The 18,457-nt window shown below is 41.5% G+C and overlaps 1 protein-coding gene across 9 annotated transcripts in view; it reads right to left on the bottom strand.

Annotated features, from left to right (window-relative positions):
* The window catches only part of SORCS3 (sortilin related VPS10 domain containing receptor 3), a 590,282-nt gene that overhangs the window by 84,189 nt on the left and 487,636 nt on the right, over window positions 1–18,457 (bottom strand). For all 9 annotated transcript variants that reach the window (XM_042908251.1, XM_042908252.1, XM_042908255.1 and 6 more), the window contains 4 exons: window positions 11,346–11,492; window positions 9,711–9,813; window positions 4,103–4,179; window positions 634–725 (listed from right to left, as the gene is read on the bottom strand). In XM_042908251.1, the coding sequence (XP_042764185.1) occupies window positions 634–725; window positions 4,103–4,179; window positions 9,711–9,813; window positions 11,346–11,492 (419 nt within the window). The remainder of the gene's footprint in view (window positions 1–633; window positions 726–4,102; window positions 4,180–9,710; window positions 9,814–11,345; window positions 11,493–18,457) is intronic.

Genomic DNA, 18,457 nt, shown 5'->3' with positions numbered 1-18,457 from the left:
TTTTTGGCTACTTCTTCTTTGTTCCATAATTTATTTCCCATTCTGTATGTTGATATTCAACCATGTCCATATTAATCCCTGATTTCTCCTTGTTGTACCTATCCTCCTGAGCCATTGAGCCCACTGCTATGGCTTTACCTATCATCTAATGGCTAATGACTCCAAGTCTAGAGTGTCAGCCCAGACCTCTGTCCTGACCTTCAGATGAATATATCTGACAAATAATCATCATCTCTGTTTGAATATTCACAGACATCTCAAACCCAACTTATCTAGAACTGAAATTAGTATCTGCTACATGAACCCAAGTTTCTTGCAGCAATTTCTATATCCTGTATTTTGGATTCTTAATCTTGGCTGCTTGAACCCACAGGTCCTTCCAGCTCTTTTCTGCCTTATCTGAGCACCCTTTCTACCACTCTACTCTATCATACCTCCCCACCTAAATTATCTGGTCTACTACTGCTACCTAAGAGTTAGATGATGGAATGTATATTAAATGGATGGACGGGTGAATAAATGGATGAGGAAATGGGTAGATGGGTACAAAGTCATGCAGAAAAACTTGTCCCAACACTTTCCACTAAAAGGAAAAAAAAAAAGCTTATTAATAGGGTAGGGAGCTGTCCTTACCACAAATGCCTGACTGGCAGAGGTGTGTGTTTCATGGCCACGAGGGCGCCACCCCAGTCTAGGAACCAGACATTGTACTCTTCATCAAAGATCTGGAACAACAACAACAACAACAATCATAGCAATGCCTCACATTTGCACAGGGCTTGTTACAAAGTCTTTCACATACATTGTTTCCTCTAGGTTCTGAGTCTTCCAACAACCCTACCAGGGAGTTTGGCAAGACTATCATCCTCACTCAATAGATAAGGAAATGGACTTGCAGAGAGCAAATAACTCTCCCTAGTTCACTGAAACGGAATTTCCAGGGATCCTTCCACTAGTACTGTGTCCAGTGTGTAGTACGGTGTGCTACAAGAAGACGAGACAAGAAGATGCATGCTCAGCTAGGAAACCCAAAGGAAAATATGACTTAAAAATGTTTACCCATCTTTGCATTTTGAGTAACTTACTACTCAGTTCTCTCCTTTCTCAACTATTCAGGTTTTTGCTAATTTATAAATGGTCTGTCCCTTACAGTGTTGTTCATAAATTATCTAGGAATGTAAAGACAATTTCTCTAGACAGTCTCGTACACATGGGACAATTTCTCTAGACATGATGACTGAGTTCTTAGACTGAGACACTGCCTCCTAGGTTTCTGTGCAAGCTGGATGAAGGCCTAAGTTTGGCCCTTGCAGATTCTGAAGGTATATTGGAATACAGTGCTTCCAGGGACGTAGAATTATCCATTCTTTGATTCATCCTTTTGTCCATTACTCATTTCATGCATCCATTAATTCATTCAAGCATTCAGTGATCCATTCATCCATAGGCATTTCCTAAGCATCTACTATGATGCCAGGCTCTGAGCTATGAGAACTTCAGATGTAATCCCACACAACTCAATGCTTCTATTATATACATCTATCATATCTCCAACCTGAAACAGGAAAAACAAAACAAAACAAAACATTTCTCTAGCAGAGAACCAACCTCCTACCTATAAATCTTCTAGAGGAAACTAGAACTGGATAATCCCTCTAGCTCTTAACCACTGGTGGTGGCTCTTACAGCCTAGAAGGAGAGGTTGGGATGCCGGGTTAAGTGAGACATAGTAGAAAAAGTGAGGAGTCTAAACATATTTAAAAGGGAGAGAATAGGAGGAATGGGGTCTGCCTTAGGGAACACCATGGAGGAAAACCTAACGTCCCAACTGGTTTCCTTTCTCACATTTGTCTTTTAAGAAAATAAGAATGTCCATACTAATGGTAGTATTAATGCAAAAAGGACCTCAGGGTGATTCATTTATATATCATATATAAACATGAACTTTGGGCTTACAATGACAGCATTTTCTTTCCCGAGCTCAAAGGTAGGCTCTGTGATAATCCACATAATGGAGATGCTGGATTTAAGTGTGAGGCTGAGGAGTACAAGATTCTTGCCATGGGGAAAAGAGAAACGTCATTATCTACACTTTCCTCTCTATCATTTTGGCCAATGCTAATAAGTGTCCTGTACAGTAATGGAGTGGAAACTGAAATCCTTAGCTATTTACAAAAAGAGAAAAGAAAACCAAAGTAGTGACAACACAAGGAAGGGATGTTGTGGTGGTCACCTGGCCAGGTGAGCTATTTCTTGAGTTGGAGAGACAATGGTTTGTTGTTGGGAGTTTATATACCAGAAGAGTTGATGTTCCAGTTTCCACCCAAATTTGACACTTAAAAGAGTTTATCTTGGGGCTCCTGGGTGGCTCCATCAGTTAAGTGTCCAACTCTTGATTTTGATTCAGGTCATGATCTCATGGTTCATGGGATCAAGCCCTGTGTCAGGTCCACACTTACAGCATGGAGCCTGCGTGGGATTCTCTCTCTCTCCTTCTCTCTCTCTCTGCCCCTCACCTGCTCATACTTTCTCTAAAAATAAATTCAAAAAATTATAAAAAGTGATTATCTTATATTCTGAAGGTATGTTCTTAATTATGTGTCCTCTCCTCATCTGCCTGATTCTGGCCTTGTGGGTAGGAACCTTAACTTATTCTTTGTCGTATGTCTTATAATACTTAAAATAGCTGGTTGTAAGTATTAGTCCTAGGTAAATTTTTCTCTTGATAGTGGTAGTGGTGACAGTGGTGGCAATGGGGGTGGTGATGATGATGCTGGTGATGGTGATGACATTTCACTAAGGGATCCAAACAGGAACTTGTCCAACTAGACTGCAGATGATGGCTTCCCCTTCGTCAAGACATTCAGTGCTCTTCCTTTGTCTTCCTCAGGTGAAAACCTTCTCATCTTTAAAACTTACTAAAATGTCAACTCTTCTTGTTAAGTCTTTCCCAGTTTCCTCAAGTAGAATCAATTCCCTTTACTCTGCAGGCTAAAAATGCCATGAAAATAATTCAATCACTCTAAACTACAGTTCGTTATTTATGAAGCTGTTTTATCTACTTAATTTTGAACTCTTTGAGGAAAGGGACCCCAAAATATTCAACTGCCTCCTCAGGTTTGTACTTGACACCTAGCTGACATTGTATAAATCTGTGTTGTTCAATACAGTAGCCACATGAGACGATTTAAATTTAAATTGATTAGGGGCGCCTGGGTGGCTCAGTCGGTTGAGCGACCGACTTCGGCTCAGGTCACGATCTCACGGTCCGTGAGTTCAAGCCCCGCGACGGGCTCTGGGCTGATGGCTCAGAGCCTGGAGCCTGCTTCCGATTCTGTGTCTCCCTCTCTCTCTGACCCTCCCCCGTTCATGCTCTGTCTCTGTCTCAAAAATAAATAAATGTTAAAAAAAAATTTAAAAAAAATAATAAATTTAAATTGATTAAAATAAATAAAATAAAAAAATTCAGTTCTTCTGTCAAACTAGCCACATCTCAAGTGTTCAGTAGCCACTTGGGATGGCACAACAGAACATTTACATCACTGCTGAACGTTCTATTGGACAGTGTGCTACAAATGTGTATACAATTGAGTTAATTTTTCATGTAGTCATGTATCTATTAAGCTGCTTCATACTTACTTAAGGCTGGACCTACATATTATTTAAATCACCAGAGATTTCAACAGCCTTGGGTTTTTATTATCCTAACCTATTCATCTTGTACATAAAGAAACAGACCCAGAAAGGTAAAGGGACCTATCTGGGCAGATAGGTCCCATGGCACATTAACGATAGAAACCATTTCACCGGTTGTATCCCCAGAAACTAGCACAGTACTTAGCGTCTGGTGGCTGTTCCATACTTATCACTGAATGAAAGAATGGAAAAAAAATGGGAAAATTCCAGTTCTTCATATTCCTTACCCAATACTTCCATTTTACCCCCCTGTCCATCTGTCAGGAAAATGGACCAAACTGGACAGGTGCTTCAATATTTTTTTGCAACCACAAAGTCATAATGAGCCCAAGAATCTATAGGAAAAAGAGATGTTGACAGAACTTGCCCTAAATGCCTCTTCCCTGTTCCCAATTCTCCCAATTACCTGTCTCCATGTGTTGCCCCCATCAGAAGAGATGAACACACCAATATCAGTATATGAGAGCTCCGGGCCAATGTTGCCTGAAACATAAGCACATCATTTGTAATTACTTACAGATTTGGGACTGAGGGTAAGGGTCGCAGAGGGTAACGATTTTCTAAGTATGTTTAGAGTTGATTTGTGCAGTGTCTTTATTGGTGTCATATCAAAAACACAGCAAGAAGAAAAAATGTAATATGGGAACACAAGTAAATAATATTATAGGAATTCATCTTTAAATGGTTAAGACTCAAAGACCCAGTATTAATGAGCTTGGATCTCTTGAACTATTCATGCTTTTACCAATAGTCTCTTAAAATTTATCTTTATAGGCATTTTCTGAAGGTGGCAAAGAGTGGAACAATAGATATGCATGGAGAAGTTGAGCCTAAGGATACCTTCCTCCTCATGGATAATTTTAGCCTAAGGAAAACTGGTGTGTGTGTGTGTGTGTGTGTGTGTGTGTGTGTGTTTACATGTGAGTGTATATCCAACTCAAACATGTCCACCTGTCTCTTGGGTGCCACACAGATGAATGACCCCATATTATCGACCACGTAACCAAATGCATAGGGTGGCCAGAATAAAATGACTATCCTCAGCAGATCATGGCTATCGAGCACTGCAGGAGAAATCATCTGGCTTGTGCCACACTTACTGCCTCCTCCATCACTTCACAACTTCATGCTCTCTCCCCTTCTTTTCCTTCCCTTGAGCATCATCACCCAGTGGTTATACTTATTAAAAGAGGAAATGATCAAGATTTTCTGGTCTACCTATGTTGCCCAAGGTTCCCCAATGGGCATCCCCCACCTCAGGGCCCAGAATAGTGCCCCAAATGCAGTAGTTAACCACTCAATAAATAATTATGGAATGGATGAATGAGTCAACAAATGATTAAATCATGTTCTGATATTGATGTGTATTTGGGGACGTATCAAGAACCAGGAGAGTACCCTAAAGATTTAAGAATTTATCATTTTGGCTGATATTTTTTTCTTTAAAAATAGCAGGAAGGGAATGTTAGCTCCTACACATCTGTAGCCTAAATAAGAGCACAATAAAAATGCAATAATGAAAATGTTAATTGAGCTCCTGACATTTAATGCTTCAAAATGAGAAATTAAAGCCAGGCTACAGCTTGTCAACCTCCCATCAGCACCAGGGAGCACACAGCTAGCCAACTTGTTTTGACACTCTGGCTTCCAAAAATAACCCCAGGGCTCAGGGCTCAGGCAGTAGGTGTGAGTGGAGCGAAGAGAGGCACCATGAGCAGCTCTGTGGAGATCTGTCTGGAATCTGGAATTCAACTCTCTAGATACAGGTTTTGGAAGAAAGAAAGGAGGGATGGGGCAGACAATATCAACTCATGTCGTTTAGGGATGGCTGCCTGGAGCATTGTGACAAGAAGGATTCTGAAGTCATACTTAGTTTCAAGAGAACAGAGTATAGTGATCAATCAGGAATGTCTACCAAGGTGGCAAAGAGCTAGAAACAGGCACAAAAGCACAGTCACCCTTGAGCTGGAATCTGCTATTCCTGTAATGGCTTCTTAGGGTCTGTCTCATCACCTTGTACTCTCTGTAGGAGCTGGTTCTGTCATCTTCCTAAGCCCCTCTCTTTCAAAGCTCCACCAGACTGACTTTGGAGGTTCTGTGGTGATGAGAATCCAAGGCTCACAGCAATGTCTTTTTCTGGAAATATCTTCCACCAACTGAAAGGAGCCCTTAAAAAATTGCTACTGAGCACAAGAACCAAAAAAAGTCGGTTCCCAGATGAAGGGGCAGAAAAGATGTCTCCAAGACAACTGGATCTCAGAACACAGCAGTCCCTAAGTGGCCCTATGGGGAATCCCTGACAGGAAGAATCTGGGTTATGGTGTCAGATAAAGAAGATTTGAATAAGGCGCCTTACTGGCTGACGTGGGACTGCGAAGCTCACCAAAGTGACCTCTGATCTGATTAGAAGAGGATGTAGCTGTTCCTCACTTAAGAGATGTGATGGGAAAGGGGAAGGGGAGAGACACAGAGAAGAACATGAAGCTTCTCTCACCAATGGCTTAGCTGGTCAGTCCTGGAGGCTCCACTGCCCTTTTGGCAGGTTTAAACAACTTTTAAAAATTCCCATTTCCTCTCAAAGCTACCTTTCTCTGCTCCTTAAACACTTGTGCTAAGAAAAAAAAAGGAAGGAAGGAAGGAAGGAAGGAAGGAAGGAAGGAAGGAAGGAAGAGAAAGAAAGAAAGAAAGAAAGAAAGAAAGAAAGAAAGAAAGAAAAGAAAAGAAAAGAAAAGAAAAGAAAAGAAAAGAAAAGAAAAGAAAAGAAAAGAAAAGAAAAGAAGAGATAATTTTGGGGTCTCGCTAGCACAGATGCCCATTCAGGGGACTAAGGGTTCGGTGAAAAGATGGAAAAGGAAGCAGACGGGGCACAACCCACTGCAGGGAGGAGAGCACCCCCATGGAGCTTCAGTTCACAGGAAGCTTGGTAGGGAGCCCGGGGTATCTTGCAACTGGCAGGTGAAGGGGCTCAGGACTAGACTTGGAACCAGACAGAGTGTTGGTGTGGGCACAATACCTCTTCCTCTTCCTCCTCCATCTCCTCATCTGTAAATGGAGGAGAGTCATCACCTCTTTCACATCCTAGCACTGTTGTGCAATGGAGGCACGGAGAGCGCTTTGCACACTGCAAGGCACTGTGAAGATGCAGGGTCTTGACACCTTGCTTGAAAACACAGTGGTAAGAATATTTAGAGCCCTAGTGTCCCCGCTCTGCTAAAAGCAACTGTCAAACTCTCCAGACTGGCATTCTATCTGCCCTCTGAGATGGCCTCAACAGGAGTTGGAGACGAATCCTTTCCTCCACGCAGCTCCCCCAAGAATACACCTCAGGGCAAAGAGGAAGAGGCAGTGAGCACCAGGGGTGGAGGGAAGGGGGCCCAGGGTCACAGGCACCTGGAGGCAGATGAAATGCCTGGACATGGGAAAGGGCCCTAGAGACAGGCTCCATGCAGGCCACTGAGGGGACCCGTGGCTGACTTCATAATTGTTTTCCTGATAACAAACAACCTCCCAGGGAGAGCTGGCAAGCAGGCTAAGCAGAAGCTGGGAACATGAAGGCATGTGCTAGACATCTAGCTCTGGCTTTTCGTCAGACTCTCCTCGGCTGTGTTATAGCCTTCCCAAAGTCCCAGGGACATTTGTATGGCAAAGAGCCATACAAAGTTATGAGAGTTACAAAGGGGAGAATAAAAGGCATTAGTAAATTCTGGTACACAGTTGACCCTTGAATAACATGAATTTGAACTGCGCAGGTCCACTTATGTGTGATTTTTTTTTCCAGTAATACAGTACAGTGCTATAAATGCATTTTCTCTTTCTCATGATTTTATTTTTTTAATATGAAATTTATTGTCAAATTGGTTTCCATACAACACCCAGTGCTCATTCCAACAGGTGACCTCCTCAATACCCATCACCCACCCTCCCATCCCTCCCACCCCCAATCAACCCTCAGTTTATTCTTTTCTTAATAACATTTTCTTTTCTCTAGCCTACTTTATTATAAGAATACAGTATGTAATACGTATGACATGCAAAATACATGCTAATCAACTGTTTGTTATTGGTAAGGCTTCTGGTCAACGCTAGGTTATTAGTAGTTAAGTTTCAGGGACTCAAATGTTATATGTGGATTTTTGATGATGTAGGGATTGATGTCCCCAACTCCCGCTGTTGTTCAAGGGTCAAGTGTCTACAAATAAAAACTTTCAAAACAAATCTGTAATGTCTCCATGTGTGTCAATTTATAAAGACTTAACATTTGACTAATTTAGAAACACATAATGGTCACAGGTAATAACTAAACTAATCCTACCTCACTGTATTCTGAGTACTCTGCTGGGGGTCTTGTGGACACTCTCTTCTAATTCTTACGAACCCCCCACAAGGTAGGGGGAAAAAGTCTGCTTTATAAATAGGAAAACGAAGCCCAGTGGTTGAAGAACTAAGCCAAATTCATAAGGCTGGTGAGTGTCAGAGCTCATCTCGGAAAGCAGGACAACAAGGAGTGTATTCATTCATTCAGTGCATGCATAGTGTATGCATATGATTTATGGGTTCTGTTGAAGGAGACGCCCAAATCATACATAGTCTTCTCGTGCAAGATGAACAGGGCTAAACTTCTGTAATATTACTGATAATAACAGGTAACGTGTATTGAGTACTCGCTATGTCCTAGGCACTGTTCGAGTGCCTTAAATCCAGTTCTTCATTGAATCCTTCAATTCTGTTATGTCAATACCGTTAATCCCACTTCACCAAGGAAAACACTGAAGTTCAGAGTGGTTAAGCCACATAGGACAATGCCTGGCTACATAGTTGACATGCTAAATAATATTACTTTGATTATTGATTACTGTTTTCCATGTTCCTCCTACTCCACCCCAGGATGTCCTGTAGGCCTTGAGGAAAATTAGAGAGTATTGCAGTCCCTGAGTTGACAGGTTCAGCCCCCAAGGATTGGGGGTTTGGGGATCACTCCTCAAGCCAGAACAGTAACAGAGCCTGCCGTCATCACTCATTATCTTGGGCGGAAGCCAGTCCTGAAGCCAATGGTGTTAAATATGGGGATCTAATCCCTACGGGGTTGAGAGAAATGGACTGGAATGCTAGAGGGCTACACTTGCTGCAAATCTGATCAGTGTGGTCAGTCATGGATGGTATTTAGAAGTTCATGCAGCTGGAGCCAAGGAGAAGGAAGTCCTGTCTAGGAGAGCAGTAACTCCAGGAGCCAGAGCTTTGAGTTGATAAGACAGGACAGAATATACCATCTCAGGAAGTCACTGTGAATTTATCTTCTCTCATTAGAAAAGAGCCTAACACTGGAGCTCTAACTTCTGAGATTAGAAGCCTGCCTTGCTTTATGCCATCAATGTATTCCTGAAAAGGTACATGTAAATCAAATGCATGCTAATCAGAACACATTCCCCAGAGACTTTCATTTTTCATTTCAGAGTTGCTTTATCTTCATTTCTGATTGATGTTCAGTGGACAGTGGTTCCAACAATGCAACCTTAGGTTTTTCTGCCCTTTTCCCCAGGCTCTTAGCCAAGTGGTTCATCATGTGTAAACAAACCTTTACATGCACCAGAGACCTCCTGATTAAAAACAGCTCTGGGGTGAAACTCTTTGCAAAGAATCCTCTGTGTAAAGAGAAAATGACCTCAACTTATATTTGGTGAGCTGGAAAGTTCACATATCATGATGTCTTAAAGTGAGAATTCCCTATTACAAACAAGCCTTCTGATCAGTCAGTTTACTTTGAGAGGAACTCTGGTCTCTTGCTAAGCCCAGGGGACTGCTCTGTGACTGTGTGGGATGCTCATTAACCTAGAAGTGTCAAGTGTCTGGAGTTCTTTTCCTGGGTCATTAGACTGGCCCTGGGGTTCCGTAACCCTGCCTATTTACTGGGGAGAGCACCCATTGCTTTCCCCCAACGCTCAAATGATTCCAAAGAGGTGATAAACATATTCCAGAAGCCCTCAGAGAGGAAGAAGCCCCAGGAGTGTCTTCCTTACCTGTAGCCACCACAAGCCCCGGGGCTGTCTCCTTACTAGAGATTCTTCCTGAGGAATACGGATTTTCAGAGATCTCCAAGTGCAGGTGTAAGGAGCAGAAGGGCTACAACGGAGAAGAAGAAAACAGCTTAATTCCAGCAAACTTCTGACACACACCCTGCCCCACCAGAGACAAGCCTTCCAGATGCTCAGCTTCCAGAAACAGCCACATATTCAGATTTGGGCAAGGAGACATTTCCCCCTGAGACAGCAGGTATGCTCACATCTGCAGCTGCCCCCCCGCCATCACAACTGTAGCCCCTGCCCCCTCTTCCTCATCACCCCTGCCCCATCCATCAAGGTCCAGTTCACAGTCAGCATTAGGAAGCCTCCCTGACCATTACTTCCCACAGGATGATCCCGACCTCCTTCTGTGTCTGATCTTGACATTCACATCCTGCTTTTTACAGGTGTAGGTGGCCACTGGGAGGGAGGGAGAGAAGCTATGTGAAGCAGTCTCCACGCCCTCTACCCTCTTGTTCAACCAGATTGTTTCAGTTCCTCTTTTATTATGCAATTCCTGTATATGATGTTACTTGAATTTTACCTGAAATGTTTGAAGCCATTGTCTAAAACTCATATAAATGTATTTACTCATTTATTCATATTTAGGTGTTTTTAAAAAGGATTAGGGATTTATAGAGATGTATCTTGTATAATAAGTAAAAACAAGAAAATGATGAAAATTGGGAAAGGAGAAAATGAGGTTAAGAAAATAAGAGAAAGCCTTGGGTAAGGCCTAGGGAAAAATAAAATTCATTCTGTGACCAGCTCCTAGAGGTGGGTGCACATTGGTCTCTGATCTTCCTGAGACCTCAAGCAGAAAACATGGGATTAGACTGCAATCCACAAAAGAGGAAAGGCCCTGAATGTCCCCACAGCCCCAGTCTTTGATATAATGTCTAGAATACAGTAAATGCCTAATAAACCTTCTTAATAAGTGGCAGAAGGCAACTTTTGGCTAAGGGGACACATAACCATTTCTGGGGCCTTAGAAGAGAGCATCCTCTCTAAGAGAGCATGAAGGTTGTGAATTTCACTGTTAATGATGGGTCTTCGCTCCCCACCAAGAGTTGTCACACCTGAGGGCAGAAAAAACTTCTTATACAGCATGTCGTCCTTAGTGCCAACCTCAATATTCCATACACTTGTTACCTTGGGAATGTTGCTAGATTAGCTCCTATCCCATGTGGACACACCTGACCTTTTCTGGGCTTCCAAGGCAACTTTTGCTTCCCTTGACATCTATCAAACATTTCTCAAACTGTATCACAGCAGTATCAGTTAACAAATGTGTTTCTATCCAAGAGCTCTGTCTGGGGCCCTGGAACACAGGCACTTTCTCTTAAACATTTCTTTATCTTAGGAATTGGAGCACATAGTACATTTTCAGTAAAAGCCTGTGGGTTTCAACTGAACTTTCCATCCAGGTGGTATGGCAATCTGAGTCCATAGATCATCTCCCTGGGAGTTGTGGGAAATCCCTGCTCGGCACCACCCAAGTTCCTATGAACCCCATGCTGGAAGAAAGCCCCTGATGCAACATCCCAGGTGACCAGCTTGCCCATGGACCTCATGTGAGACTGAATGACTAACCAGCAGGCAGTGTACCGGACTTCCTCTCAGGTCCACATCTGGAGCTTGAAGTAGGCGCCAATCTCTGCCCTTGTTGTATGTGATGTATGTCTTCACTTGCTCATCCACCTTCTTGTTTGCCAAGAATATCCCTTTGATACCTGCTACCTAGGAAAAAGGGCAAGAGATGGAGAACCATGTTGGGCCAAATGCTGATACTCTTGGAGAAGACTAGCACTTTCCATGGGGTTTTGGGAGTACAAAAGAATAGAAGAGGAGGAACATGGTGAGAAATGCCATATGCCATGTGGTCTTTGGGAGAAGTATAAGTTAATCTCTGTACTCTCCTCACCTGACACCAACCCAGATGTCCCATTGCCCTTTTACTGATATTCATTTTCCCACTTTACATGTTTCTACACTTTGTTTATAGGATTTTATCCTTCCTTAACTATTAACATTCCCTCTGAGGTGGCAGTGGTTGATAATACCTGAAGGAGTTAACTCTTCTAGGGAACGTGCACTTTTGCTCAGGAGGAGCTTGTAGGCAGATTTTGAAAGCATAAAGGTATAATCCCTAATGCTAGAAGTTTAGGCATCCTAATTAGTAGTGAGACATCTATTTGTAGGCAGATGACCCAGCTTGGTAACCTGGCATCCATCTTTGGCTGTGCCACCGGCTCTCTGTGTGACTTTGCGTAACTTCCATATCATCTTTGGGTCTCAGCCAATGGCCACTTTGAAACAGACAGAATCAGACCTGCCCTTCCTATTTTCCTCAGTTGGCTAACAATGGATACATGAGATAATGCACAGCACTCTTGCCAAAGCTCCTGATGTATTGGAATTTGCATACCCTTGACATTTAGAAGACAGAAGAGCATCACCACAAAATTAAAAAAAAAAAATTATGATCCAGAAAGGTTCTGGAGTAAGGACAGATTCAACTCAAACTTTTATTCCTTCTATGTCTACATTTTGGGCAATGAACTGATACTAAGAACAGCAACACTCTATGTCAAAGAAAGATTCCCTAACTTCCTATATAATCCCAGCATGTTCCAAAGCCAAAAGGGAAGTCAAATCATTTAAATACATATAAACATGAGGTTGAATGGTAGATTTTCTGGAAATAGATACCTCAGAATTTTAAGTATATTTATTCCCCCATTCTTTTAGGATCCTGGTTAACTTGCAGAATAACAGTGGGAAAGGATTTCACAGAAGTCAGCTCTTTTATTTAATTACATAATTCAGTTGATGAAATAAGAAGTTTTGGGGGTTTTTTTTGTTTGTTTTTTCTTGAAAAAGAATGCCAACCCAAATAAAAACAAAAACAAAACAAACAAAAAAAAACAAAACAAAATAATGGACAAAGAATGTCAAGCAGAGAATAGAATTTATCTGGGAAGGACACCACCAGGAGAATTTGACAAATGGCCAACAGTGGAATTGATTAGATTCCTAACTTGAACAGAGGGTGGGTACAGACAGAAGCTGAAGTAGGGGGAGGGGCACTGGTGTCAGAATTCTGTCCTTCCCAAGACAAACCCTCCCTGTCCTCACTGCTTAAACTCAGTGCCATTGCAGGGAGACTGGTGTCTTCCATGCTCATCCAGGGGCTCTGAGTCTCTCAGACCACCTCGGTCTTTAAAATCAACTTCAAAAGTGTTTCTCTTAAACCTGACTATCAATCATTCTTTACAGAGAGTGGACTCTGTGTTTCTTTCTTTTTCTCTTTTTTTTTTTAATATTTTTAAACATTTATCCATTTTTGAGAGGCAGAGAGAGCACAAGTGAGGGACGGGCAGACAGAGAGGGAGACACAGAATCTGAAGCAAAATCTAGGCTCTGAGCTGTCAGCACAGAGCCTGACACGGGGCTCGAACCTACGAACCATGAGATCATGACCTGAGCGGAAGTCAGATACTCAACCGATTTAGCCACCTAGGCGCCCCGGACCCTGTGTTTCTTTAGAATCATCTGTCTGATGGAGGACTTTTGGTATTATCTTCAGCCACAGAGCTGGTACCTTTTCTGTTGGACCACCAGGTAATGATCTAGAGAACTGTCTCACCTAAGCCAGCTGGCCCCTTCCAGCACAACACGTACCTAGGGCCTTGCTGTCTACTTCCTGGGAGAAAATATACAGGTCTGATTTAGACATCTCATGTGGGGCTCCTGTCACCCCCATCTGCTGCCTCCTAGCTGGATGCCTTACAGCATGAATTACTAGCCATTCAGCTATGTCCAGTTCTTCTGGATGAGTGTCTTTGGCAAATGGAATGGTCACTACCATAGTTTCCCAATGAGCGCTCCACCATTCAGATGAGCAATTTTTGCAATCCCGACGTATTAGGAGAGAAAAATCAGGAGAATGGGGTCTGAAAAGATATAAAAGATATAGGAAGGAACACATCTGCAGCTCTGAAGGTGTTTCTTCTGCAGTTACAAAGGAGCCACAAGCAATCTCCCTCCAGTCTGAAAGAACCAGAACACTTCCCACTTGCATTTGGATTGTTTAAAACCCTTACATTATTACTGAGTTGCTTCTTGGCTCTGTATCGTGTATAAATGGACTATAAGTTTGGAGGGCCCTTTGCTTTTGCATGCCCTAGACCAACAGCTTTCAACCTTTCTGACTGCGGCCCAAGAATGAAATGTGTTTATGCTCAGTCTAGTCCTCACACCCACATATACATGTGTGAGTATATACGTAGACCCATATATGTCTCTGACGCAAAAGTATCATGAAACACTACTTACCCTCACTACCTACAACATAAAGGGATTAGGGAAGGAAACACACATTTTGACTCTTCCATCCAAAGAGGTACTTGGCATCTGATAAACTCTAACTATGTGACCTCCCACTGTTATTTGAAATCAGAAGCATGGCCGCAGCTGCTGGCCCCAGAGTTCAAAGAGAAGGGCAACAGCTTGTGATGGTGCCCACAGAAGAGGGTGGGACAAGTGCGGGCCTGCCTGGCCCACTTTCCTTCTGGGAATCAATTTGAGGTTTGAAGGGAAACTGACAGCGGCCTCTTGGCAGAGTACTAAGTCCAGGTGGCATGGTCATCTGTTGCTCACCTCCCTGGGCCCTTAGGACAAGGAAACCGGGGCTCTGCTGAGAAAAACAATTATCATGGTCTGCTGTGGGCTGTCCCTACAGTGGGACCTATGGTGAGGGGCGGGTCAAGGTGAGTTTGGGAAAGATGGCCTTGTGGAATCTAACAGCAGTTGATCATTTAGCCCAAGATGGGTCACTTAAAGTCATGATAAAGCAAAGGCGGGGCACAGGCACAAGGGACAGGGAAAGCAAGGAAACATCACTAAGATGGGTAAAGAAAGCAAAATACTATGGATGACTCACAGGGTCTCATTTTATCCATCCTAGGGAGGTCAACATAGTCATTAAGAAATTCAAATTAAACACACAATAAGGTGCCATTAGGCCCCTTCACAGTAGCTACACACACACACACACACACACACACACACACACACACACTCAACTGATAATGCCAAGTGTTGGTGAAGATGTGAAGCAACCAGAACTCTCATACATCTCTGGTGGGGATGCCACTTTAGAAACACATTCAATCCCACAATCCTACTCCTAGGTGTATAACCATGAGAAATAAAAAAAACTTATGTTCTGGTGAATGTTTATAGAAGTTTTATTCATTAGCTCACAGAACTGGAAACAACTTAAATGTCCTTCAACTGCTGAATGAAGGGATAAACTAGGGCATATCCACAAATGGAATACTACTCAGCAATAAAAAAGGAATATCTACTGATATTCAACAACATGAATGGATCTCAAATGCATTATTATTTTTTTTAATTTTTTAAAAATGTTCTTTTTTACATTTTATTTATTTTTGATAGAGAGAGACAGAGCACAAGTGGGGGAGGGGCAGAAAGAGACAGAGACACAGAATCTGAAGCAGTCTCCAGGCTCTGAGCTGTCAGCACAGAGCCCGACGCGGGGCTCAAACTCAAAAAGGGTGAGATCATGACCTGAGCCGAAGTCAGACGCTTAACCAACTGAGCCACCCAGGCGCCCCTTAATTTTTTGAAGTTTATTTATTTATTTGAGAGAGAAAGAGAGAGAGCGTGCACACAAGTTGGAGAGGCACAGAAAGAGAAGGAGAGGCAGAATCCCAAGCAGGCTCCACAGCGTCAGCACAAGGCCCAATGTGGGGCTTGAACTCACAAACCATGTTATAATGAACTGAGCTGAAATCAAGAGCTGGATGCTTAACCAATTGAGTCAGCCAGGAGCCCCTCAAATGCATTATTCTAAGTAAAAGAAGCCAAATTCAAAAGGCTATCTACTGTATAATTCCAGTGACATGAAAATCTAGAAAAGGTGAATCAGGAGAGAGAAATAAATCAGTGATTTAGGGTAGGAGGATAGTTGACTACAAAAAGGAAATATTTTGGTGTGACAGAACTGTTCTCTATCTTGATAATGATGATAGTTACACAACTGTGTATCCCTGTCAAAACACATAGAACTGTATACCAAACAGGGTAAATTTTACTACGCATAAATTATACTTCAATTAAAAAAAAAAACATAAATGTGAAAAATTGCATAGTGGAAAGAGCCTGGGCTTTTTAATCAAATAGACATGGAATGGTTTAAACACAGCTCCACCATTTTACTATATGTATGATCTCAGCCAACTTACTAAATTCTCTGCATCTCTGTACTCTCATAGGCACAAGGGAGAATGATACCTGCCACAAAGAGATAGGGCAATTGATAAATAAGAAAAAGTATATACATTATTTAGGGTTATGCAATTCAGTACCATGGCCACTAACTACATATGACTACTGAGCACTTGAAATGTGGTCGGTGGGAACTAAGGAAATGATTTTTAACTGTATTTGATTTTAAGCAATTTGAACTTCAATTTAAAAACTGACACCCAATTCTGTTATTGGCAAACTTTAAGTATGTTTGGAATAACTTGGGTATGTGAATCTTCTTTTTCTACTGTAAATTTTATGAAATGTAAATACTGATCAAGTATTTCTGATGAAAATTTAGCATAGGAATTGAGATGTGTGGGAAGTGTAAAATACACCCTGAATTTTGTAGACTCAGTATGGAAAAAAATAAAATATCTCATTAGTATTTTTCAAATGGAACACATACTAAAATGATAATATTTTAGATAATTTTGTTACATAAAACATATTATTACAATTAATTTTACCTGTTTATTTTTACTTTTTAAAATGTGAGTAGTAGAAAATTTAGAACTGCATCTGTAGCCTGTATTATATATTTATTCAACAATGCCGGTCTAAGGCATTGTCTCATATGCTGTTGTTATTATTACGATGAGGTACAAGTTGGATGCTTAATATCCAGGAAAATATTGAAAAAAAAATGCATCCGACTAGCAGCTCAGAGCATGTTTCTGTAATATAATTGAGGGCGTTGGAAAGGATATTTGTTTCTTGATTTATCTGTGGAAAGCAACTAAGAAGAAATGAAGTTTAGAGTTAGTAATGTGTGATGTAAAGAAACCACAACAAAGCTCTATGCGAAACGAGTATCATAGAAGAATGGTGAACACACATAATAGATTACATTCATTGTCAACACCAGACTTGTTTTGATGGAACAGGCTCTGACACCTTAAAAAACATTATTATTTGTCCTTCAAGAATTATTTTCTCACCTGATTATGTAATTACAGCCATGACAATTTTGTACTTTGAAGCAGGGATTAAAGAACGAGATGGGACTCTACAGTAGGAGACTGCTCCAACAGACCAGGAAACACACAATGTCTCTGCTTTACTTGGTTTTAGGACATTCAGTGGGGTGGAATCCCATTGGTTTCCAAGGTCTTTTAGAGACAAGACCTGTAAGGTGAATTCTCAAGTAAGTTCTCATTTTCTTTGTCTCCTTTCCGCGGTCAAGAAGAAGCTTGAGAGGGCCACATGCAAAATAGAGTGATACACTAGTAAGTAGATTTAAGTGGCTGTGCTCATTCTGAGCCACCTCACATCCATGTTACCTAAAGGCATCCCTGACATTTCAGACAAGGTTAAACAGGTATAATATCCTATCACATTATAATATAAAGTTAGACATTAATGTGGCATAGGAGACTATGTCACGCATCTAAATATCATTTTTTAGGTATGTAGATGTAGGGGAAAAACACAGAGAAATGTTAGCCCATCAAATAAATGCGCAACTCTTCAATCCAGCTCTTTACTAGTATAGTCACAATATTTACCCCCAGTGTTTCCAAAAATCTCTCCACATTCCATGAAAATGGGCATCTAGTCATCAGACTCTAGTTCTCATCTCATGCTGGGATTCCACCAGACCTGTCTTTCTCTCAAGCTCCAGTAATTCATCCTTTAAGCCAACTCATTTAAAGGACTCCCCAAATTCCTCAAGTTAGAAGTCACCTTCCTCCTTATTGATCCTACAACATGGAAAATCATAGCCTTAATACAAGTTAGTCTATGATCACTAACTACCCTAATAGAATCACATATCTTTCCAGTAGATTGTGAGTCTCATGCACTAGCCACATCTCATCAAACAAAATACACTCTATGAAAGTGTATTCAATTTAGTTGAATTGAATGTGAAAGCTTACTAGTTTTCCCAGCTGCATTACTCAAGGGCATTCAGAGTCCAGAAAAATTATAGTCTCTCTGCTAACTGGCCATATGGTACACTATCTCAGTTTCTGTGAGAATCTCCAGTGAAGAAGGTTAAAAACTAATGACCCCTAGAGACCAATTAAATTTAGCTTTATCTCCAAATCACAGAATGCATCTCCAGGTGCAAAACAGCATCACCCTCTAAAAACCCTTAATATGGTCATAGTCTAGGTAGCGTGAGGATACAATTTATTCCCTTGGTATTAAATGCCTTATAGAATCTGAAATCCAACCATTTATCTGGCACTCATTCTCGTACCTGACAATAATCTGTTCTATGCAATTAGATTGGCTAGTTCATGGTCTCGCAAATCTACACTATCCATCTAGTTCTTGGCTCCTGCCACTCTCAAAATATGGAATGCCTTCTACTTCTTCCTCCCCAGAGCAAAAAGTCTTATAATAAGATTGGTAACATT

The sequence above is a fragment of the Panthera leo genome, chromosome D2, assembly GCF_018350215.1.
Source record: "Panthera leo isolate Ple1 chromosome D2, P.leo_Ple1_pat1.1, whole genome shotgun sequence".
NCBI classification, from domain to species: domain Eukaryota; kingdom Metazoa; phylum Chordata; class Mammalia; order Carnivora; family Felidae; genus Panthera; species Panthera leo.
This window is presented reverse-complemented; position numbering and strand designations above follow the sequence as displayed.